This window comes from Heliangelus exortis, chromosome 2 (assembly GCF_036169615.1).
Source record: "Heliangelus exortis chromosome 2, bHelExo1.hap1, whole genome shotgun sequence".
Classification (NCBI taxonomy): domain Eukaryota; kingdom Metazoa; phylum Chordata; class Aves; order Apodiformes; family Trochilidae; genus Heliangelus; species Heliangelus exortis.
In genome coordinates, this window is record NC_092423.1 from 915,844 (window position 1) to 940,407 (window position 24,564).

The 24,564-nt window shown below is 43.5% G+C and overlaps 1 protein-coding gene across 1 annotated transcript in view; it reads left to right on the top strand.

Moving 5' to 3' along the window:
• SMARCC1 (SWI/SNF related BAF chromatin remodeling complex subunit C1) overlaps positions 1-24,564 on the top strand; it is a 92,074-nt gene that overhangs the window by 29,363 nt on the left and 38,147 nt on the right. Inside the window, exons 10-21 of the mRNA XM_071734484.1 lie at positions 139-257; positions 1,485-1,609; positions 2,387-2,446; positions 3,070-3,107; positions 4,001-4,122; positions 6,425-6,496; positions 10,321-10,434; positions 11,050-11,203; positions 11,829-11,942; positions 13,960-14,019; positions 19,529-19,787; positions 21,006-21,167. Coding sequence (XP_071590585.1) covers positions 139-257; positions 1,485-1,609; positions 2,387-2,446; positions 3,070-3,107; positions 4,001-4,122; positions 6,425-6,496; positions 10,321-10,434; positions 11,050-11,203; positions 11,829-11,942; positions 13,960-14,019; positions 19,529-19,787; positions 21,006-21,167 — 1,399 coding nt within the window. The remainder of the gene's footprint in view (positions 1-138; positions 258-1,484; positions 1,610-2,386; positions 2,447-3,069; positions 3,108-4,000; positions 4,123-6,424; positions 6,497-10,320; positions 10,435-11,049; positions 11,204-11,828; positions 11,943-13,959; positions 14,020-19,528; positions 19,788-21,005; positions 21,168-24,564) is intronic.

Below are 24,564 nucleotides of genomic sequence, written 5' to 3' on the forward strand. Positions count from 1 at the left end.
ACTCTGGAGCTGAATGCAGTGTGTGTTGTAATACTGCTTTTAGCTTCTCTGGTGAAGGATGTATTAAGGAAGAGTGTAGTCCACAGCCTCTCAATAACTAGAATTTGGGATGAGCTAACTCCTTCCCTTTTCCAACAGCCTGTCCGCAGTCCAGAGAGGAGAGACAGGAAAGCAGCAGCAAGTACAAGGAAGAGAAAGCATTCTCCTTCTCCACCCCCAACTCCTGTGGAGTCAAGAAAAAAGACAGGGAAGAAAGGGTGAGTGTTCAAGTCTTGGAATTTGAGGCTAATTTTCTTCAAGAAGTGCTTGTGGGGTCATCTCTGTCATCTCTCACTTGTCCCACCTTAGATTACAAGAAGAATGATGTCTACAACAGACTTGGGTGATTTTGCTGGTGCAGTGCATGTGATTTCTTGACTCCTCTGTAGGAATGTGTTGCCTGCAGGTGGAGGAGAACCTAGTGCCAGCTGTCACCATCAAGCTGGGGTTCATTGCTGCAGCAAGAGTAGAACTTATCAAAGGAAAAGGTGCTCAGCTGCTTCTAAAATAACTCCAACTCCTTCCCTTAGTGCAGTCATGCAGTACATGCACACCTTCTGAAGTGCAGCCCCAGAAATTACTGGGCTTAATTGAGGGAGGTTTTTTAATCTCTATAGCCATGCAATTTAAAGTCCACTTCTCAAATGCAGCTTTAACAGAGCAGCATTTCTGATTCCAGGTGGGGTACAGATTAGAGTGCTTTTCCTAGTGCTGGTTTCATCTCTTAAAAAATTAAAGGCTGATATTATATCCAGATAAAAGCTTATTTATGGGGATGTATGTCTAGATCTGGAGGGGAGGACTTTTGCACTAAAAATTCAGGCCTTGTTTAATATATGTGTTGGGCTCTGGTAAGACCATGTTGGACATTTGTCATCTGAGGTGAGAAAGAATTACTTGATAATCTGAATTATCTTTTTATTCCATATATAAAGTTAAATACTGTAAGGAGAGGTGTGGATGATTCTGCCTTTGTTCCCAAAATGGCTTCCTCTGTATGCAGACTGGACAAGGCAGTCTTTTTCCTGAAGCAGGAGGCAGCAAGCCTTGAATTGGTCTGTGGCCTCTGCTGGGCTGTGCAGCCCTTACTGCAGCTTAAAAAAGGACAAATGTGAGTGAATCACTGTGCCCTTGAATCTCACCAGGATCCAAGTGCTGCCAGCATCCTGGAGGCTGTTCTGGATTGGAATCAAGATTTATGTCCAGTGGTGGTCTCCAGTCTTGAAACACTGGAAAAGACCTTTTGGTTTTTTTGAAACTTCCTTTGTTTTAGTAGCAGGCAGAAGATATTTTTCATTAACTCCACCAGCACCACTTCCCACAGCATTCACGTTTTCCTGCGTGCTGTGTCCCAGTCCTCTAATCTTGGTATCTGAAGAATAATGTCAAGATGAGAACATCTGACAGTGGCAGCTGGCAGAGCATTTGTGTGTGATCTGTTTTAGGCAAGCAGCCTTATATGGGAAAAGGAGAGGGCAGAAAGAAGAAGATGAGCAAGAAGATCTCACAAAGGACATGGAGGATCCCACACCAGTACCTAATATAGAAGAAGTGGTACTTCCCAAAAATGGTAAAATATGCGTGCACTGGATTCTCTGAATGTTAAAACAATTCCTTAAACTGCTCTGAAAAAGTGCCCATCTTTTGTCAAAGCTTTGAATTCCTTTGTGGCCATGGGGCAGGTGATCTGTGCCCATCTCAATGTAGATAGTCAGGGATGGCTGAGAAGGGCAGCAGGCTTCTGTTGGCTTTCTGAAATATATTAACAACCATCCTACTGAAATGTTGAGTTTCAGCTATTTTAGGATTCTTCTTGCCCTTTATGCAGAGTTCATCATTTGGGGACAGAGTTTTCTGGAGGAAAAGAACCCAAGATAAGCTTCTCAAATGAGTGGAAACTTTAGCAACAACGCATTCAGTTCTTAACCCTTTTCTGGGAAGTGTTTATCTGAGCAATACCTGTGAAGTAAAGATAAGTCAGAAAAATAATTCCTTCTCTCAGAGCCTTGGGACAAAACCTTTTGGAGTGCCAGGCCGTTTGTTTTTTTACCTGGTTTGAACTGGCATGGCAGAATTGTTACATGTGCTGCAGGTGGAGGAAGCACACACTGGGTCCCCTAACAGCCAGCATAGAAGCTGCTTTGTGTTCAGATGTGAAATTGCAGAGAAATCAAACAAATGGTCTGTTGTACTCACACTGCACAGATGAACTCTTCTGAACTGCAAAGACATGACCAACAAAACTGGTTATTGATAAGGTAGTAAAAGGGTGATGATGCTAGGCTTGGATAATTGTGTCCTGTCTGATGGTTACTCATTAGAGTTGCAATCTCCCTTCCTTTTGTAGTGAACCCAAAGAAGGACAGTGAAAACACGCCTGTCAAAGGAGGAACAGTAGCAGACCTGGGTAAAACACACCACCCCACCCTGTACCCCCTCCCCTCAATTCTATGGTAAAGTCTTGCTTGCAGGCCAAATGAGCAAATATTTTTAAAGCCCTCTATTTTAAAGGGAAACTAGATTTTTAAATTGAATTAATTGAGTTCTCTTATGTATTCAAGTTGAAACATGTTGGCTCTTCTTCACTTACAAGGCTATTCCTTGTATGCACTGATTTATTTATGTTAAATACATAAGCTTTTTCCTGGCAGATTTTTTTTTCTTACTGGGAATCAGGGTGGATGACAGGTTCCCTGAGCTTTGCTGAGTCTCTGGAGTAAGAGCTATAAACTGGTGTCCCATATCCTATTATATGAAGCTACATCACTGAGAAAGGCAGTAATTAGACACAGATTCCTAACTGTGGAAAAATTCTAATTATGCTTCCTGTGTCTTCTTACCTGTTCCCATGTCTGGTCAGTGGAGTGCCTGGATAAGGTTGAGATTGCCTTAATCATGTCTGCTCCATTTTGCTTTCCTCCTCACTTCCCTCCCAAAACAAACTAAATACTTGTTCCAGTTCAGCAATCACAAGGCTCATGAGTAATCAAGACTTTTATTAGTGTAATTCTCCATAATTTTACCTTTCAGATGAACAGGATGAGGAGACTGTGGCAACTGGAGGAAAGGTAACACTGGCTGTTTCTTAACTGAGTTTGGTAGAAACAAAGATTTTCATCTCATTTTCAGTAACTTAACTTGTAATATTATTCAGCTGACACTTAAGATTAATTTTGTCCCTCCTCACTGGTGACCACAGACTTTGCTGAGTAAACCCCTGGGCCTGGTCACCCTCTGAGTGAAGCAGATACAGGGATGTGGACTTCCATGTTGAACTTAGTATTTCTTCTTCACAAAAGAGAAATCCCCAAGACCAGCTTTAAGAGTGATCAAAGTGACTTTATCCAAGCAAAAATGGAGAGTAATGAGACACAGTTCTGCAGGCAGGAAACGATTACTGCTGACAAGTGTCTTTAGTGGAACCAAAAGTAACAAATCTGATTTCCTTCAGTACTCTTCTGAGGAATGAGAAGGTTAATGGGGGAAGAGTGGCAAAAAATACAACCTGTCTTAGACAATAGTATAAAATTGGTGCAGTGTCAGTAACTGGAGATGGCAGCAAGAGCCAGGCTGGCAGTTTGCAGAGTGCTCTGGGTTGGTGCTGGATTCATTGCAAATGGCTACAGAATGCTACAGAATGGAAGCAGCATTTTCTCCTCTAGTTACAGTATGCTTAATTTTATAACCAGGATGCAAAACATACTGCCAAGTATGACCTTGAGATTTGGGAGCTAGCTCTGTAAAAACTTGCTGGCTTTATGCATTCTTTAATATTTTTATGAACACAGCTCACACGCCCTCTGGTCCCTGACATCTCCCCACTGACCAGAGATTGCATTAAGAATGGTTTATTTTGCACAGGACTGGAAAGCAGTTGTTTTCATCTCACTTGGTGCTGGCTGGGAGTTGTTGGGTATGTCTCTTGCTCCCTGTTCATTGCTGTGTTCCCTCCCTGGTGCAGGAAGATGAAGATCCCAACAAAGGGGATCAGAGTCGCTCGATTGATCCAGGTGAAGACAACGTCACAGAACAGACCAACCACATCATTATTCCCAGCTATGCATCTTGGTTTGACTACAACTGGTAAGAAAGTAATTTGGGAGTGGGGAAAGATTGAGTTTTGATGATTGTTTCTCACCAACCAAGCTTAGAACTGAAAGGAATGACTTTTGTTTAGGTTTAGCTCCCATGTATGGGTACATCTTTTCCATTTAAAAATTTTCTCAGCTGGCTTCTGGCAGTTTTCAGGGATTGAGAATAAGGAAGAGAATTTCCAAGAGCATAGGTCTTCAGTCTGCCTTCTCAGCATTTTCTGCTTTACATTGATTTTAAGGGTTTTTGGGTTTTTTTCCCCCAAGGGGAAATAGTTCTTTCTCTTCCCTACTTCTCTAGTCCTTGTAACGATCTTTCTGTGTTTGTAGCTATTTCTGAAAGCTGGTGGCTTTTTTATTTTGCTTCAGATCTTGACTTTGAGAATAAGTCATTGATTATACAAGGAGGGCACTTGTTTCATTTTGGAATCCTCCTTGGAGCCAAAGGTTTGTGGTATTGTGCAGCCAGCTAACTAGTTACAGCAATGCTGATGTGCTCTGTCTACTCAAACTTCTGTGGTGTGCAGAGAGAAGCAATTGATGGGGAATTAAAGTCCCTCTAAGAGTTAAACTCTTAGGTAGTGCTTTTTTTGATTGTTTTTTTTTTTTTTTTTTTTTTTTTTTTTAATAAAAATTGCTTTGGAAACAAAAAGGAATAGTCATACATCTGGAAGAGCTGCCATTTGAGCATGTTTTGTCATAGCTTTAGGAGCTGAGAGAGGAAGAAGTCTGGATCTGCTGAACAGCAGCTGTGTGATTGCTGCCCAGGGCAGGGCTGGAGTCCCCATCATCCCTGGAGGGGTTTCAGAGCCCTGGAGATGTGGGGATGAGGGACATGGGCTGGGGGTGGCCCTGGCAGGGATGGGGGAAGGGTTGGACTCCATGATCTCAAAGGTCTTTTCCAATAAAAACATTTCTCTGGTTTCCATTGAGGTTTGCTTTAGGCACATGTGTAGTCTGTGCTTCAGTTCCTTGTTTATAAAGTGAAGGCCCACTCATACTTCCCTACTGAGAAAATGACATTTTACCTCCAGGTCCCTCTGACACTGTGGTGCCAAGTGCCCTTTGGGAGGGGCTGCTCATAATGCTGAATGCCTCTGGGTTGGGGCAGTTGTGTGGCAGCACTGGCTCTCATGGTGTTCCTGGGAGCTCAGTCTGGCTGTGAAAAGTGGCTAAAAACTAAAGAAGTGTTTCTGAAGAAAGATGGAATCCATGTTGTGTTCAGTGTACCTGTTCTGACCTTGTGAAAGGCAACCTGAAATCAGCTCTGTGCTGGGAACAGGGGGCACCCACAAGGTAGCAGAAGGATATGAAAAGAAGCTTTGATTTTGTCAATTCTGGTGCTCCAGAAACAGCCCATTAAGCTGATTGGGATTTGAGGCTGAAATAACAGCACAGCTGTGAGATTGACATTTTTCCTCTCTCTGAGCACTGCTTCTCCCTTCAGTGACAGTTTTTTTGTTCTGGAGAGAGCACACACACACAGCACTGTCCCACCTCAGGCTGCAGGTGTTCCTGCTGCTGCTGTGCCAGCAAATGCTGCTTGGGTTCTGTGAATGTGTGAAAAACCTCACTGTCTGCAGCCCTCCCAGACTGCAAATACTTCTTTAATGTGTCCAGTTGCAGCTAATTTAGAGCAGCCTGAAGAATAATTCTAATCAGCTCCTCACAAAACGTTTTATTAGTGGCTGTTTTAGAAAAGTCATTGCTAAAATTAATTTTCTAGTAAAAAGATAAAACTTATTTAATGCTCAATTCAGTTCCAGTGTGATCTCTTATGCTTTGGGCAACTTCATTGCAAGAACTGCATAATTTGTTTGTTACTGAAACCAGAACAATTCACTGGTGTCTCTTCATCTGTGAGGCAGAGTGTTTTCCTAGGAATGACAAGTTGAGGGTAAGCAGTACCAGTGTAAAGGGACAATTACATGGTAGGTTAAAAACCAGACAGAGAGGAGGAAGATTTGTAAAGGAGGTAGTTTTCTGTTTCCTTTGAAAATAACAGTTCTTAAAGGACCACTGTAGTTCTCCAGATTTTAACTTGCATAAAGTATGTGCCATTCTATGAGTTTCTGTCTTAGAAACTCACTTGAATTTTGTGATACCTTTTTTAATCCAGCTTTGCTTATTGGATTAAAACATACTTAATTCCAAAGGGTCATACTAGAATACTAGGATTTCTAAAAAAAGAAGCCTTTGCATAAATGTTCTCCCTCCAAGTAGTCATTTGAAAGTGTGCAGTGTACTCAAAAATATTTATTATATAGTATCTTAATTGTGAATTTTTATTACAGTATTCATGTGATTGAACGTCGTGCTCTTCCTGAATTCTTCAATGGAAAAAACAAGTCCAAGACTCCAGAAATGTAAGTAAAGCAGGTGAATAAAGGCACCTAAGAGTTCAGCAAGGTAAAGGAGCTTCCAGCTTCATGAATCCTGTGGTCACTTCAGCTCAGCATGTGTGAAGCAGCTCCTATCTGTAGGGACATAAAAGAAGGAAACAGCCACCTGTGCAACCACTTCTTGTAGTTTGGTAATAGCAGAGGTCAAACTTTTAAATATCAAATATTAATTCCTGGTTATCCTGGAGAAATGAAACGAGTGTCTCCCAAATGCAACAAATTCTTGAACTTTTTTCTCTGTGGTACAAGACACCATCTTCCAAAGACATCTGCAGAATTCTTGAAACTTAATAATCCTCCTTATCTTTCTCTTCCCATGCCATGGGGTATTTTTGAGACTCAGGTGTTTTGTCTGTAAGCACTGATCACCCAGTTTGTTGTAGGATGCTGTGTCAGACTGTGGAATGAATCTTACACAGTTACCTGTATTGATTTCACAGTTCCCTGAGCAGCTGATGGGTTATTCTGAAAATGCAGGTTAGGGCTGGAAAATGAACCTTCATAGCCTGAGATTTATCTGTTTTCAGATATTAGGTAGTCCAGTTTGAATCACAGAGCTGGAGTTGTGCATTCCAAGAAGAAAAATACTTCCTTATTTATATATAGCTGTTCCAGACCCTCTGGTGACATTTTAATTCTGGCCATGCCTGTTAAATCCAGGTGGAGTTAAATCCAGATCCAGTTTGTACCAATCTCATCTCCTTGTGGGATCAGGGATCTACTGCAGAACTTCAGTGTTCTTAATTGAAAGTTATTATACACACAGTTATTTCAACAGTTTCCCTGAAGCTGTTTGCAATAAAATTTTTAAAAATATTACTATCATATTGAAATATTGCAGGTTTCCTTGTACATCAGATGATGAACACTGGATGGGACTCAGCAATGTAACAACATAAGATGCTGATTTGGCATCAAATGTTTATCCTGAGAATCTACTGCAAGGCTTGTTAGATGCATTAATAAAAGTACCACCTCCCCTTCCCTGAGGGCTTTCTGTTCTAACAGTAAATTTAATTATTCAGAGCAATCTTGAAAAGTGATGAAAGGAAGATGGTCAGCATCAGATTTTTGAACAATGTGCTTGTTTCTGTTAAAATTAGAATCCTAAAACCTGAGGGTTCACAAAAGAACCCCACAACATAAATTTTCTCACCACTGTATGATTGTTGACTTGGGACAGTGGACACGGGCTGGTTGTGTTCTCTTAATCTTGGTATCAAATCCTGGTTTGGTGGCAAAGCAGCTTAAATCAATTTTTTTAATTAACTCCCAAACGAAGCCGTTGAGATGTCTTCTCAGGACATTGTTTTCAAATCAGCAAAGCTGTGCATCTTTCATACAGAACATTTCTTCACCTGACTTCATTCCTCAGTTCCTTAGTGGTGCAAATGATGGTGGTGATGCCATCCTCACTGCTCTTCTGGCAGAAAAACCAGGAAAGCTTCAGAGTGTTCCTGTCCTCCCATCTCCTCAGGCCTGAGTGATGCTTTGTGGGGCTTCTGATCTAACCTGGAGAGAGACATCAGAAGCTAAGCTTTTCCATCCTGGAGAAGGGAGGATTGGGAGTAGTTGCCTGATTGCTGAGAAGATGGAGCCAGGCTCATTACTGAGGTGTGGCCAGGAGAAACAGAAGCCAGGCTGAAACACAGCTCGTGCTGTCTTGGCAAGAGTTTAACTCTGAAGAAGGTGGAGCACTGGGATGGGGCCCTGGGAAGTTTGGAGTCTTTCAGGCCTTGCTGGATGAAGCCCTAAGCAGCCTGGTCTGTTGAGTGTTTTCAGTGCTGACCATGGGCTTAGAGACCTCCTGAGGTCCCTGGCACCATGAATGATTTGCAGCCTCTGGTCTTTACTCTCAACTTCTCTGTGTGTTTGAGTTGCAGGGGTAACTGTAGCTGCATCCCAGTCATTCCAAAATGTGCTTGATCCCAAATGTAGTTGATAACAACTCTGCTCCAGCAGTTTTTACTGTTCAGTGTATTTTTGTTTGGGGTATTTTTGGGACTAGGTGTCTAAGGCTGCAGACAGATGGGATTGTGAAGGAATGCTGAAGTTCCATGCTTTGAGCCATGTGCTCATCACATGTAATCCCATGACTCCTTTTTCAGTAGACATCAAAACACCAGGTCCCTCAGTAACTCATCTGTGAGCTGGTTATTGCCTGTGAGAGAAGTGAATCAGGGACTCCTCCCAGTCCTGGTGTTGTCCTACAGATGTATTTTTGTCACCATCTGGGGTGTAGCATCTGTAGGAGTAGCATGTGCTCTTGGCTTTGTGTTTTCTTTTTAAATAAAATAGAAACATCCTTCTGGATGGAAATGTCTTGCCTCCAGCTCAGTTTTCAGGCCAACCAAAATACTGTGTCTGAAAAGCTCACACAGATTCATTCTTGTGACAGGAGTGCCCGGGGGGTGGTTTCTGTCTTAGAAGGAATTTTAAGTAAATATTAGTTGACTTCTTCTTCCTTCTGTTGACAAGTTTTAGCTGATGGGTAATGTCATTGTCAAAACCAGACTGCCTTCGAGATAAACTTCAGGGATGTTTCTGTCTTATTCTTCTCTCTTCACCTGATAATGTGACCTTAACTAATATTTAACTAATTTATGCAGCCAAGACTGCTTTGAAGTACCTATTCTTGAGCAGGTGGCAACCCAGTTATCTCCAGAAGCATTCAAAAACTTTCCTGATTCTTCCTCTTGGGAAGAAGCTCATTTGTATGGTTTTTGCCTATCAAACATTCAACATGGAAGAGCCCAGCCCCTAGCTCCATAACTTTTTTTCCCATCAGGTTTCATGTATTATTTGGTCAGAGTGAGGTTTTGGCAGGAACACATACCCACATGTCTTGCCTGTGAAAGGCATTGGTGTTCAATTTGTACAATTTATATTGTTGGTTCCTAGCTGCTTTTGCACACTGCATGTGAAACATCACCATCTGGCATCCTTCCAAAGGCAGAATTCTGTTTTGAGCACATCTTTGCATGGGGTTCTTGGTTGTATTTGGCAGATTGGGTTTGTCCCATCCAAAGGACGGGGCTAGCAATAGTTTTACAGTAGTGTGTTTTGTTCTGAACAACTTGTGTCAGGAAGCATTTCTGCATTCCAGAAGGTTTCTGTAAAGGCTTGCAAAGCAACATCTGGAGTGCAGCCCCCGAGCCCCCTTACCTGGGCTGTTGTTCACTGAAATAAAGGTTTCTGCTTTGGCTCTTCCCCAGTTCAGTGAGTGCTGGTGCTGGGTTCTTGCCCTCTGCTTTTCAATGATCTTGTGCTTTTGATTTGCTGGGCTCTGAGCTTTCCTTACCAATCTTTTGTGCATTAAAAAGTCTCCATGTAGGAACAGCAGCCTTCCATTCCATGTCTTACTTCTGCTTTTCTCCACAGCTTTTTTCCTTCCAGGCTCACAGAGGGATTATTTGACCTCTTTCCACCTGAAAACCAGACCCCATTATTACTGTTTTTTCTGCAGCGAGTAGTCTGTTGCACAAGTATTTATTTGACAAGCAAGCTACAGCAGCTACTTGTGTGATTTCCATTTGAGGATGCTTCAGCATAAGCCAAACAGATAAAATCCAGAATGGAACAAGCTGGAAGAGATGGGTTGTACTCAGTGTATAAAAAATAAATCTACTTACCCGTTACTTTCGATTTTTAAATTTCATCACTAGAAATTATCTGTTTGTGTTTATTTGTCAGTATATGTGGTGTTGGGAGAAAATTAATCCTAAAATACCTATTCTAAGCTTCATTAGATGTCAGTGTCCATGAACTCCTTCTCCATCATCTTCCAGATACCTGGCTTACCGCAACTTCATGATTGACACCTATCGCCTCAACCCCCAGGAGTATTTAACCAGCACTGCCTGCAGAAGGAATCTGACTGGGGATGTGTGTGCAGTCATGAGGTAAAAGCCAGGGATCTTTCAGCCTCTGCTTCCCCTTTAGCAAAAGAAAAAGCTGCTTTAGAAATGAAAGTGCTCCAGTGTGACAGCACAGGGGTGGGCAGTAGCCAGCCTGCTGCTGGTGAGCGGTTTCCCCACTTTTTTGGTAATCAGACTGGTTTAATACTGTTCTTTATTGATAATACTGCTTGCTGAACCAGGCCTGAGGAGTCTGGAGCTTGCCTTGTGATTATTTCAGTTAAGGCTGTTCAGTATGTGGAGATTTTTCAGAAATTCTGGTTTCACAACTGAGTTTTGTCAGCAATCTGTACGCTGCCTGCCAATGATTCCATGCACGCAGCCTTGGCCTTGCTTTGCCTTTATGCTTCATTAAGTATTTTCCTGTTACCTATAACCAGAAATGTCATGTTTTGTTTTATGCAACGTGCTGAAGTGCAGTCAAGTCTGCACAAACTCATGCTCTGTGACTTTTATTGCTGTTCATGATTATTGAAGACCTACAGATGATTTGGGATAAACGTTTGATCCAGGCGCATAAACTTCTTCCTTTGTCTCCTTCCTGCACTGGCAAGCAAGGCTTTGGTTCTGAAGGATTTCCTTTGTTGTGTTGTCCCATAGGGTGCATGCTTTTCTGGAGCAGTGGGGTCTCATTAACTACCAAGTGGACCCAGAAAGCCGCCCCATGGCCATGGGGCCTCCTCCTACTCCCCACTTCAATGTCTTGGCTGACACCCCCTCAGGACTCATGCCTCTCCACATCCGCACCCCACAGGTGAGACCCAGCTCACCCTCAGGCCTCTTTGCCTTGGCTCCAGCCAGTGGGCATCTCAGTGGGCTAAATTTGTGCATGATTTGCTGAAATGTTCACTTCTTTGAATCACAGATAGAATCCCAGAGTCTCAGGTGGGAAGGGACCTCCAGGCCCATCTGCTCCAACCCTTCTCATATTATTGTTGATCTGAGATGTCTCAGCACCCCTGGAGCTGAGACTTCCAACTTTCCCAAGTGGGGGAATCCCCCCCTTCCCCTGGGAGACCATTCCAAGGTCTGACTGTCCTCAGGGGGAAAAATTTTCCTCTGGTGTCCACTGGGAATGTCCCCAGGAGCACCTTGTGCCCATTGCCCCTTGTCCTGTCCATGGGACTCCTTGGACACAGGGAGTCTCCAGCTGCTTTGGAGCCCCCTCTAAGTGCTGGAAGCACTTTGCCCTTCTAGGGTGAGGATTTCCAATAGTTGGGATCTTCAAAACAAATCTGCTTTTATCTTGCATGAAGTCATCTGTGTAGATTCACATTCGGCTTCTTGTTCAGTCCGTGCTCTGTTGAACATCTGACTGAAAACCTTGAATAACTGGCTTCCTGCCTCTCTCACCTTTCTCTTGTAATGTTTGTTCACAGATTCCAGCTGCTCAGCAGATGCTGAGTTTTCCTGAGAAAAACAAGGAGAAGCCTACTGATCTGCAGAACTTTGGACTTCGCACAGACATTTACTCAAAAAAGACTTTAGCCAAGGCAAGCATGAGACAACTTATGTCACTCTTACATTCCTGATTCAGATTTCTGCTGCCTCAGTGTAGGGTTCTAAAATACCCCACTTCTGGTTGTGTTGGAAGTTGGAAATAGAGCCACTTATCTATCCCAGGCTTGTCAATACTGTCAGTCTGCAGACACTGAACTTGTTTTATTATGGTGTGTTTCACTTGACTGGCTCAGAATCTATCCAATAATTCATCAAAGAATCCAAGATCTTTTAGCAGAGTCTTTAACTCTCCTGTTTCCCAATTCTGACCACGGTTTTTCAGGCTAGAAAGTTGATTATTACAAAAGGTGTCACAAAACCATTGCAGGGGCTGTTCTAGCACTGCTATTGCAATACATTGTATTTGTATAGTTAAGGTTTTGAGATCCTTTTGTAAGTAATTCCACAACCCTTTTAACTCCTCCTGCTGTCTGATATCCCTGTGTGTTCTTGGAGGTACTGCAGAAATACCAGTTTGGCCTCAGGTCTGGGAATCTGCAGTGTTCTGTTCAGTGCCTCTCTTGGGCTGAAATCAGGCTAATTCTGTGTAATTGGTTTCTGTAAATACAGTATTTGTTGTCTTAAGAGATCACAAGATTAACTATTAAAAAAACCCCAAGCAACAAAATCAAACCACAAGAGATCAGGATTTATTTGTAAAGCCAGATTCCCTATCACATTTTGTGGAATTACATTTTTGGTTAATTGAGGGAGGTATAAACACCAAATGTATAATTTTTTTACTGGTTCTCGACTCCAGTTCTGTTCACAAGGGTCTGTCCCAGTGTACTTGAGCAGATTTGTTTGCAGAAATTTCTTTCATTTTTGTTCTGTGTGTGGCAGTTGCTTTTTTGGCTGTTCATACTAACTGATCAGCTGCTGGCTGACTCACTTGGATTAAAGTTCTCTGTGGGTTGATGATCTATTTGAAATGCATGTTGAGAACAGGGTAAATTTACTTATCCTAAATACCCTTTTCCTTTTGCTGTGGTCTTGCACAGAGGCTTTCAATCTATATAATCTTTCCTAAGCACATGATCAGCTGCTCTTGTCTTTGTGACATGTGATGGCTGAAGGTGTCTGTAATTATGGAAGGTTTTACCAAGAGTTTTGTAACTTAGAAAAATCTCAGGAGTTAACCATGAGCATTTGGGAGCAGCTACCCTTGGAGCAAGTGACTGCTGAATATGTAGATTATCTTGCTGTGATTATTCTGTCTTTTCAGGTGGCTTATCTCACTTATAAAGATGTTTTTTCAAAAACTGATTAACTGCTTTTAGATGGATTTTTTTTTTTTTTTTTTTTTTTTTTTTGGAGGAGCTTCATTTGTTGGAAACCAGTTGGTTTGTCTTGAAAGCCAAGATTTTGATAGGGGCTAAATTTAATTAAACACTAGCCCTGTTTTGTTGGGAAAGGTGCCCTTTAAGCTGAGAGGATCCCCGGTGCCCTGAGTGACACCAGCTCCTCAACAGACCTCACGTGTTCCGTTGTGGCTGTTGGCTCTGTCCTCTGGTGTCAGCTGTAGTAAACTTTGTGTAAACTGCTCTGTTCTTGGCTTCATTTTACCAGCCAAAGTCAAGCTAATGCCAGAATGCCACCAGCACTCCTAGAAGTTTTTATTATTTAGGAAAATCTTCTTTTCTGTTTGCTGCATGTGGAAGCAAAGATATCCTGGAGAAAAGGGTACCAAGTCTCTTGGCTCTGCCTTGGCATAAAAGAGGAGCTGCAGGTTCTCCTAGGTGTGTTGGGAAGGTGGGATCTGTGTCCCTCAGGCTCCTCAGACAGAAGGAATGTACTCACCTTCCTGCCTCAGCTGTGTAAGTAAATCACATGTAACTGAACCTCTCTGCAGGAGAAGCAGGGATGGAATAGCTGGAGCAGGAAAGCTGTGAAAGGTGCATGTGGGAGTGGATTCAATAACACATCCTTCCACTTCTTCGTGCTTTCTTCTAAAAAGTTCTGTGCAAAAAGACTTGTATTTCATTTATTTTTTTCTGCTGTCTTTTCCAGAGTAAAGGTGCAAGTGCTGGGAGAGAATGGACAGAACAAGAGACACTGCTGCTGTTAGAAGTAAGTCCACAAGGGCAAAACCAAAGGCTGCAAAACCAAAACATGCAAACCAGGATATTACATACCTGAAAAATCTACATGCAGGTTAATAAATTCTTCCACGTGGAGTTCATTGACAGCCACGTGTGTCTCCAGAAACTGAAATAGCAAAGCAGTTTGCAGTGGGAAGCAATCTCTTGGGGCTTGACTGATGTAGCTGGAGGAAGCTGGAGGTTGAGGATCTGTCTATACAAAGCTGCCTTGCTGCTGTGAATTGCTTTTGAATTGGCAAAAATTGCCAATCTGGCTTTTGAATTGGCAAAAATTGGTAAAAGCTCTCCCCTCAAACTGTCTATATGACCATCATAGCTCCAGGAATGTCAGTTCTTAAAAGAGATGGCAGTGACATCTGTACACTAGAGGGGCTTCACCTCAAGGTTGAGTTCTGACTTGTATCTGCACACAGAAATAGTTTAAGAATGTTTGCACAGTTTCAGGAAGACATCTTGGGGTGCAGAGATGTCTTCTCATTGCAAGAAGTTCCTAACAGGATGAAATAAGGATCCTTCAGGTAATGGTGTACCTGCCACTAAGAGAAACACTGAAATTCTCATCAACTTCACAGGTTCCTGCTGTGCCACAGCATGTTAGGGAAACAGCTAATTTTTTAGGCTTAAATTGTTAAGAAACAACTGAGGATGTTTTCTCCTGCCACCAAGAAGGGAAACTCTTTATTTGGTATCTTTTTAATTCCATACAACTTCTCATTCCTTCTGCCACTTAGCTGTGCTTGGTGTATTCTTTCAGCTTTTTCTGGAAGTCTAGAAGCAATATATCTGAGATGACTCAAATCACATTGTTAGTGTAAAAATGAGGCCAAAGAGTTGTTAGCACACTAGAATCCAGCCTTTGTTCCCAGATTGCTTCATTTAATGCTCTTGAGCCACATGGTCTTTGTCAGCCCCCTTGGAATTCCAGTCTGGGATGAAAATCATCCCACGAGGTGCTCTGCAGAGGGATGTCCCAGGCTTTCCCACTGGCATCAGGGCAGCATTGTTTCCCACAGTGCTTCATCAGAAAAGGAATCTCAGTGGCCTGAAATAATGAATGTGCTGTCACTTCCTATAAAGAAGTTCTCATCCACCTGGCCTTCTTTTATGGGAACATCTTCTTGATGCAGAGGTTGGGTGGTTGATATATTTCCCTTCTCTGGAGGGAAGGGAAATTTTCCTTTTCTGTAATTCAGAGTCTGGTATGAGAATTCCAGTTCTGAGGTTGTTTCGGGGTTTGATTTTACTTGGAGAGCTTGAAACCAGACTGCAGGTGTGTGATTGTTCTGGCTCTTTTCTTGTTGGTTTTTTTCTTGTCTGTACATGTGTCAGTGAAGCCACTGAAAAGTTCATTTCATAAGGAGAAGCCTGGGCCATGGATCCTGACAGTGCTGAACAATACTCATCTTCTGTCTGTGCCTTCTCAGCTAGATAAAGTGCCTCTTCATCAGCAGGGGCCCTTGATTCAGTGTGTTCATCAAGCAGCCAACATAATACTTTATTATTTTAATTTCAGGCTGATGTGCACAATTAGCCAATATTTTTTCTGTTGACATGTGGAAAAACATTGCTAAGATGTCTTGCTTTGCATTCTTGTGTGGAGAAACAAGACTACTACCTCTGTGCTGGCTTCTTTGCTCACAGAATTATTATTTAAAATGCATTTTTTGAATGCATGTAGCTTATGGTCATACCTAGCAAGTAGTGGCCTAGTGAAGTAGTCCAGATGACACGTTCTGTTTTGTTTTAAAAAGCAAAACCAAAAAACCCCTGAGTCTGGAGATTACAGCTTTATTTGTTGTGAGTTTAAATTAATGATGGTTTTGTTCTTCATTCTTCGTGGATTTAACCTATGAATAAATCAGTGAGGAGTATATCAGTTCAAGCATAAGTAATTCAGCTCTAACAAGCCCGCTCAGTCCAATTAAATCCTCAGGGTAGCTTTGGGCAAATATACATGCAGTGAAGTTCCAAAGCATAAATCTCATCTTAAATAATTATTATCCTTCTGCCTGTTGACTGAATAAATCGGGTGAAGGAAATACTGTTTCTCTCCCAGAACCATCTTCCCTGCCAGACCTCTTCTCTGTATCTCCACGGAGCACTATTCTTGCATAGTTAAGTGCATTTTCAGCTATTTATAGTAAGGACAACTATAGTGAGAGCTGGTTTGTCTGGCAGAAAAGTAACAAGCAGTGAAGGAGAATGAGGAAAAAACAAACAAAACAGCAAAAAACAAACCTGCATGGCCATGAAAAGCAAAGCTGATCCAGTGTGCCAGTGTGATTAAAAATGGATAGACACTGACACACGACTTCCAGCCCTGAGATGGTGTCAGGGAAAGTGAAATGGAGGTTGATTGTTGAATAAATAAGTCCCCTGAGTGTCACCTGGTGGACTGAGCTCTTTCTCACTTCTTTAAACACTTTGGGCAAGATCAGAGAAAGGTCAGGAGAAGGGTTCCCAAGCAGCTGGGGAGCAGCCTGTCTGATGTAGCCTGTCCTTGGTTCATTTCCCAAACCAAATTATTCTTTTTTGAGCTTTCAAAACCCTTCATGGTGTCTGGCTCAGGGTCAGTTCCTGTGCTGTTCTTTCCATCCAGCTGGAGCGTGGTGTTCCCAGGTCTGGTTCCCAGGCTTACACCCAGTGTTCTGAGGGAAGGGTCCCTCAAAAGACCCCATTCCCTCCATCCACTGTAGCTGAAGATAAAGTGGGGTTTTCTCCCTCCTCCCCACCCAGTTTAAGCAGTTTTAGAGAGAGAAACTTAACACTTCATCCAGGTGAACCTTAAGTCACTTTCAGAGCAAGGGGCCAAAAATCTTCACCCACTACAGGACAACTTGGTCTTTTTTTCTCAGAATCATTTTGGTTGGAAAGAACCTTTAAGATCACCCAGTCCAGCCCTTCCCCCAGCACTGCCAGGGCCACCCCCAGCCCATGTCCCTCATCCCCACATCTCCAGGGCTATGAAACCCCTCCAGGGATGGTGATTCAGCCACCTCCCTGGGCAGCCTGGGCCAGCCTGGGGTTTAATAACCCATTCAGTGAAGAAGTTTCTTGTAATACCCATCCTAAACTTACCCTGGCACAACATGGGACCACTTCCTCCTGTCCTGTTGCTTGTTACTAGGGAGAAGAGATTTCTGATTTCTTTTTTTCAGTGCCTGTTGTATCTCTAACACTTGGGTTTACATCACCTGTCCTCTTACTTAGTCCACTTCCACATCTTTCAAAATGTGAAAGTCTTTTCAGACTGCTTGGTTTTTTTTTTCCCCAGCTGTACTTTAACATCCATGATATGCCAAAGAGTCCTGTGCAGGTAGATTTTGTTGTCTTTGAAGAATTCTCAGAACTTATATTTGAGTTGCAAAAATACTAAAAAAACTTTTTCCCCAGAACTGCTGGGAAGAAATCAGCATGCTCAGGAATACCTGGATTTAAAAAAAAAAAAAAGTTTTAGTATTGATGACAAAGACTGGTTTAAGTGTAGTCCTCCAGGCCAGTATCTTCTGAATGCCCAGCCATCATATTTATCTATCTATCTTTTTTTCTATATACATATATATATATAAAATAACTTGTTCTGTGGCCATACCACTTCCCAGATCAGGGAGCTCAGCACATGAGTCTGCTGGCCCAGTTTCTGTTTCCTGCTTGTCACTACAAACCCTGTAGGAACATCCAGCATATGAACTTTGTGTACTGGGGTGTACTCCTTGGGGTGGATGGGTCCTCCTCATGGCAGCCACAGTCCAGCTCTGAATTCTGCTGTGAAAGGTTGGAAAGTGAAGTCAGACTTGGTGGGTTGCCCCAAAGGTTGACTTCTGGTAGTTCTCAGTCTTGTGGGAAAGGTTTCAAGTACTGAAAAGCCATTAACTACATTTCTTCTTAACATTCAGGCTTAAGTGGACATTCTGCTTCTGCAGGATAACTCAGTTGTCACGGGCAGTTAGGGAGGAGGAGGATTTCTGTGTCTCCTGAAATATTTTACACCTGCAGATGTCCAAGGCAGGACATCTTGAGGTCCAAGGCAGCCTCCTGGTGTCCAGCAGCTCAGAAGGGACCTCAGGGCTCCTCCAGGCAGTCTGATAATACCCCCTTCAAACTCTGTTCTTCCCCTCCCCACAGTCATCACTAAAACCCCTTCCTGCTTGCTGTGAAGCAGGGCAGACAGCAGTTAGGTTGTGGTAGGTAAGTGCAGTGGATGGAAAACAGCAGCTTGGATTCTTGGCCAAATCTGCCAGAAATGAAAAAAGGGTCTGCAGCTCACTCAGATGATGAGGAAGGTGTTAACCACCCCCTTGCTCAGGCCTCCAGTGTGACTGTTTTCAGAAGGCTTCTGTTGTGCCTTTGAATTGTCCATCCCATTCTCATTTTTCAATTTAACATATCTGGCCAAGAAGTCAAGCTGCTTGCTCTTTTTCTGGGTGACTGGACCATTAATCATCTCAGTAATGTGGAAGTTAACAATTCAGGCTACTACAGATCTTATTGTGTGCTGTCCAAATGCTGCAGGAGCTAAAAGAGTTTTCAGGGGAAAAAAGCTTGATAAGGGATAATGTTCTTTTAGGCTGCTACTTTGGGGTTTTATGGTAGTAGTTTGTTAGTTTTCAAAAAAAACAATGGAGAGTCTGTTAGTCTTGATGATCTTAAAGGTCTTTTCCAGCCTAAATAGTTCTGTAGTTCTACTCCCTGGCTTCAGTAGCTCATGGTCATTAAATTATTTTGTTGAGACTTCTCTTAAGTAACTGTAGAAGCAACTGGAAGTCTGAAGTACAAAATAGTTGATTGAATATGGAAGTTCTTGCTTTGCCAGATGGCTTATTTACATAATCATGATTCGTTAACCTGAATGCTTAACAAATATCAGACAAGTTAACAGTTGCTGGAGAGCTGAACCCTCCTGGCTTCATGCCATAGAATGTGTTTTCCTCTTTTGCCCTGAAATATATTAGTTTGGTTCTCTTTCATTTAACATCTGTTGGATCTAAAAACTGGACTTGACCATCACAGGTAATGTGTACGTGTGAAATAAATCCTGCTTCTGCCCCAAAGAGCTTGGAGTGCTAAGACCTAAGTGAAAGAACTCAAGAGTGCCCTCAAAGGGAGGAGTATGGGAATTAGAAGAATTGGTAGGATGAGCAAACTTCTTTCTCTGTAAAGCTTTTCATGTGAAAGCATAATGGGGAAACACTATGCAAATATTGTAAGCAAATCCCAAGTGTTCTGGCAATTTTTTTAAAAGTAGCTGCATAAAACTCCTGTGATGATCCCTGTGGTTGAAATTTAACTGATGTCCCAGTGAGACGTTCATATTTGTTATACAGAATAATTTTGCCACCAGAAAAAAATGCTATTTTAAACAGCTGTCTGATCCCAATTTATTATTCTATCACCAAAAATCTTCTTGCATAATTTACTTACTTTTTCCCCCCTCCCAGAGCAGCCAATGTATCTACAAGGTTTTTGATCTTTTGCAGGCTCTGGAGATGTACAAAGATGATTGGAACAAAGTCTCTGAGCACGTTGGGAGCCGTACCCAGGACGAGTGCATTCTGCATTTTCTGAGGCTCCCGATTGAAGACCCCTACTTGGAGAACTCAGATGCATCCCTGGGCCCCCTGGCTTACCAACCTGTGCCCTTCAGCCAGTCTGGCAACCCTGTCATGAGCACCGTCGCTTTTCTGGCATCAGTGGTGGATCCCAGGGTGGCATCAGCTGCAGCAAAGGCTGCCTTGGGTAGGGTTTGTCTTGGGTAGGGGTTTGTCTTGGGTAGGGGTCTGCCTTGGGTAGGGGTTTGTCTTGGGTAGGGGTTTGTCTTGGGTAGGGTTTGTCTTGGGTAGGGGTCTGCCTTGGGTAGGGGTCTGCCTTGGGTAGGGTTTGCTTTGGGTAGGGGTCTGCTTTGGGTAGGGGTCTGCCTTGGGTAGGGGTCTGCCTTGGGTAGGGGTTTGCTTTGGGTAGGGTTTGCTTTGGGTAGGGTTTGCTTTGGGTAGGGTTTGCTTTGGGTAGGGTTTGCTTTGGGTAGGGGTCTGCCTTGGGTAGGGGTCTGCCTTGGGTAGGGGTCTGCCTTGGGTAGGGGTCTGCCTTGGGTAGGGCTCTGCCTTGGGTAGGGCTCTGCCTTGGGTAGGGCTCTGCCTTGGGTAGGGGTCTGCCTTGGGTAGGGGTCTGCCTTGGGTAGGGGTTTGCCCCAGTATTTTTTTTCTCAGCTTGTTTCTACACCAATGTTCTGTTAATCTGCTCCCAAATCCACTTCCCTGGAGTATCTGCAGGGTGGGTAAGAAGCTGTGGAAACAAATTAAGGGGGTACCTCTTTTGGTACCAAAACAGCCAATTTACAGGCAAGTTAGAAGAGCCCTAAAGGGCTTGGAATCTCCCAGGATGGGATGGCACAGTGCTTCCCTGTTCCTCTGTGGGAAGTTGGGTGCCACACTTCTCTGTGTCCTCTTAGAAACTCAGTGGAAGAGTTGCTTTCATTTTTTTCCTTATCCAAGTCACAAGCAATAGAACAAGAGGAAGGGGAGGTTTAGGTTGGAGCTGGGGAAGAATTTCTCCCTGGAAAGGGTTGTCAGGGCCTGGCCCAGGCTGCCCAGGGCAGGGCTGGAGTCCCCATCATCCCTGGAGGGGTTTCAGAGAAACCCCTGGGGATGTGGGGTTGAGGGACATGGGGCAGTGGTGGAGGAAGGGTTGGACTCCATGATCTCAAAGGTCTTTTCCAACCAAAACAATTCAATGATTCCCTGTTTTTTTCCATGTAGAAGACAATTTTACATAATTGGGAAAAGGCACTTCCCTACTGCATGTGAGAATTAGCTGCCTCATGTGAAAAGAAGAAACTTAAGCTAGCTGACAGTTTGTTTTGTCATGAGCTTTACCTACACAGTGATCAGAGGAAATTACAACTTTTTTATTTGCCATAAATCCCTCACAGTGTAACATTTTCTGTGTGACTGTTAACAGAGGAGTTCTCTCGAGTCAGAGAAGAGGTCCCACTGGAGCTCGTTGAAGCTCATGTGAAGAAAGTGCAGGAAGCAGCAAGAGCCTCTGGGAAGGTGGATCCAACATATGGACTGGAGAGCAGCTGCATTGCTGGAACAGGTCCAGATGAGCCCGAGAAAATTGGTAGGTTATCCATAAAAATGCAGAAGTTTCTTCAGAGGAGGTTTCTTGGGCATTTTCTTTTGAGTTCACAATGAACTTTAAGTTCACCTTCAGTATCAGGTGGGAATCACAGGTAAGGAGAGTGTGACAGGTGATTCTACTTGGGCTTGCTGCAGGATTATGAACTCTTAACACTGAATTAATGAACTTCAGACAAGCTTTAGGCTTAGAAATTTTTCTCTGACTAAATGGAAATGTTGCTGCTTGGGATGTGTTGAGCTGAATGGGCAAAAATACCAGTGCAGAATATTTCATGCCAGTTCCATGGGTATTACAGTAATTAGAGGACACTGCATTTCAGTTAAAATAAAGCAAACCAAGTTTTATTGTCTCTCTGTGCTGCAGCTGAGTCTGTAATGTTGTACCACACTGCTTGGTTACCAGTTGTAACCTAAGTCTTGTACTGGGAGTACGTTGCTAGTGTGGTGGTGGCAGAAGAGGAACTTTGTATTAAAGGGTGGGCTGGGGCTTGGTAATGCCACAGTTCCCAGCTCTGGTTGTTGCACTGCCACACTGCCAAGCTCTTGCTTTAGAGCTTGGTGTCACTTGAGCTCTTTTCTGTAGATTCAGCAGATACTCTGGCATTAGGTCTGGTATCTGAAGCTCTGAGAGGTGCAAATTTTTCATTCATTACTATGGAGAGTGAAAGCATTTCTTGTGGACTCCCTACCAGACAAACCACTTTGTTGTAACCCTTTCTGGTTCACTGTTTTGGCTCTCCTTCAGCAGCAAAATGGGTAGACACATAGTTTGGGATGTACCTACTGATTTTCTCAAAGACTTTTACCTCTTGAGTTTGGCTCAGATCTGCCAGCTTGTCTCTAGATCTTTATTTTTATCTCCAGCATCGTTGGCTGCTCTTTGGTTCAGCTCATCACAAATAATTTTAGTGCATGCAGTGACTGGATATTTAAAGGCATGTATAGCTCTGGGTAACACTGAACAGAGAGTAATCCAGAGTGACTGGAGGGCTTGATTTGGGCTGAGTGTGTGCATCTCATAGGTGACCTCCTGTCACCCCATCCAGAGACATGAGCAAGGTGTCAGTGATGGGATCATAAGGGACCTGTGGGTTCTCCTTAGCTGTTCAGTTGCCAGCTGCTACTCTTACAAGTGAAGATGCAATTTATGGTACTTAATGTCCATTGTAAGCCCTGGCATTTAAGTAAGATTTTAAAGTACTACTTAGCTGAGGAAGATTTTTTTTTTTTTACATAGAAAAGAAGTGAACAGATGACTCAATCCTCTTGTCACATTTTTCAGTTCTGTGCTCAGCGGGATGAACTTGATGTGAGGCAGCTCAGGGCTTTGGGAACTGGGGGGATGTCTGGGAACACCAGTCTCTGGAATCTCTGCTTCTCCTGTGCTGCAGGGCCCCGTTGTGCACAGCTGACAGCTGGCACCAAAGCTCTGTTGAAAGGGCAAGGCTTTGGGGTTTATTTGCAGGTCTGCTACAAAATCGAGATGTTTTTCCATCTGGGACTGTGTTTAATTTGGTAGTTATTTGAGAAGAAGCTCAGATTAAGTTCAAGTTTTCTTACTCAGGCTTTGTTTCCCTTTTCCACAGTGCTCCAAGTGCAGGCTGTAGTGTGCTGTGTCCTTGGTGTAACATAAACTGGTTTGGGTCTTAATTCTTCATCCTGCAGCAGGACCCTGGAACCTGACCACTGCTGCATCACTGGGGTATCTCTAGTCCATCACTTAACCCTTTCTCTGGGACAGTTGGCACCCAAGTTGCCAACAGAGGTGTTTGTTTTAAGTGCTTGCCATAAAATGTGGGGAGCTGGAGAGCAGATGACCATAACATGATTATTTCTGAATGAGCTGTGTGGTGAGTTCTGTCACTAACACTGTCCTGGTGCAGTTAATGCGATTTGTAGTGGGCTGTGACTAATGGAATAAATTAGGACAAGAGCAGATGGTTCTCCCTGGGGGAGCTGCTCAGCAAGAGTGAACTGGGTCACTCAGCAATCTGTGGTGCCTTCCACCTCCAAAACAGCTTTGCACTGGAGGGCATGGGGGAACCCATGGCTTGCACTTGCACAGGTTTGGTTAATAGGTGCAAGTAGAGTGTTGTGGTGTGCAGCTGCTGCAAGGGAGCTGTGTTTGCATGGCTAGACCCAAAGTTTTATGTTTAAATGTCACTGTAGAGAACTAAAAATATCTCCTTAAGGTTCTGTGCTAGAATTGAAGTTCCTCAGTTGTTATATTTTAGGCATCAAATTATATCATAGCTCCACAGTAATTACAAAAACCTTAATATTGGTGAACTGTCTGCAAATGGGAAAATACAACCTGAGTAGATTGCAGGAGTTTAAGTCAATTTCCAAGAATATCCTCTTTTAAGTTTTCAGTTTTTCTGAAAGCTGATGATGGTTCCTATTGAATTGATCTCCTAGGGCTTCAGCAGAGCTGAGAGGAGGCTGCAGTGGTTCAGATGCTGTGCTTGACATGGCAGAAACTGCCTCTTGCTTTTCCAGCTGGTGTGTTACAGAGCACCAGAAGGAGGTGGAGGGGCTCTGCATCCCTTGTAGTACAAACTGCTTGAGAGGAAAGAAGGGACCCGGGCTCTTCAGGCTGGTGATTAAGCTCCAGAGGAGGGAAATATTCCCTGGGCCTCTGCTACTCAGTAGGTTCAGTTCAGTCTTCACTGAGTACCTGCATTTTCTTGATGGCTTTGCAGGAGTGAGTAACTGCACTGAGTGCTTGTGTCTGTGCTGAAGGAGGCAGGAGGAGGGCTCTGGGGGCCTGTGATGGAGACAGACACTTGGGTGGTTTAGGTCTTACTGTAGGATATGTGTCACTGGAAGTATTTCTGCTGACACAAGTGTAGGGGTGCTTCAAGCCATAGCTCATCTGTGCTGAGGGGATGGCTCTGCTACAACCCCAAACCACCTAAATGGATGATGAAATTCAAAGTCATGTGGATGATTTTCTATCATTCTCAAACACACACACTAGAAAACTACCCACAAGTCTATGGACACAGAAGTTATTTTACTTTACACAGACAGTGGTTGAGGGAGGGGATTCGTGGTTGAGGGAGGGGATTCCCACCTCTGCTCTGCTGAGCCCCCCTGCAGGGCTGTGCCCAGGTCTGGAGTCCCCAAGAGCAGAAGGACACAGAGCTCCTGGAAGGTGTCCAGAGCAGAGCCACTGAAATGCTCAGAGGGCTGAGCAGCTCCCTGGGAAGCCAGGCTGAGGGATTGGGGTTGTTCAGCCTGGAGAAGAGGAGGCTCCCAGGGGAGCTCAGAGCAACCTTCCAATATCTGAAGGGGCTCCAAGAAAGCTGGGGGAGGGCTTTGGACACGGGGGGGTAGGGAGAGGAGAAGGGAAATGGGTTAAAACTTGGAGAGAA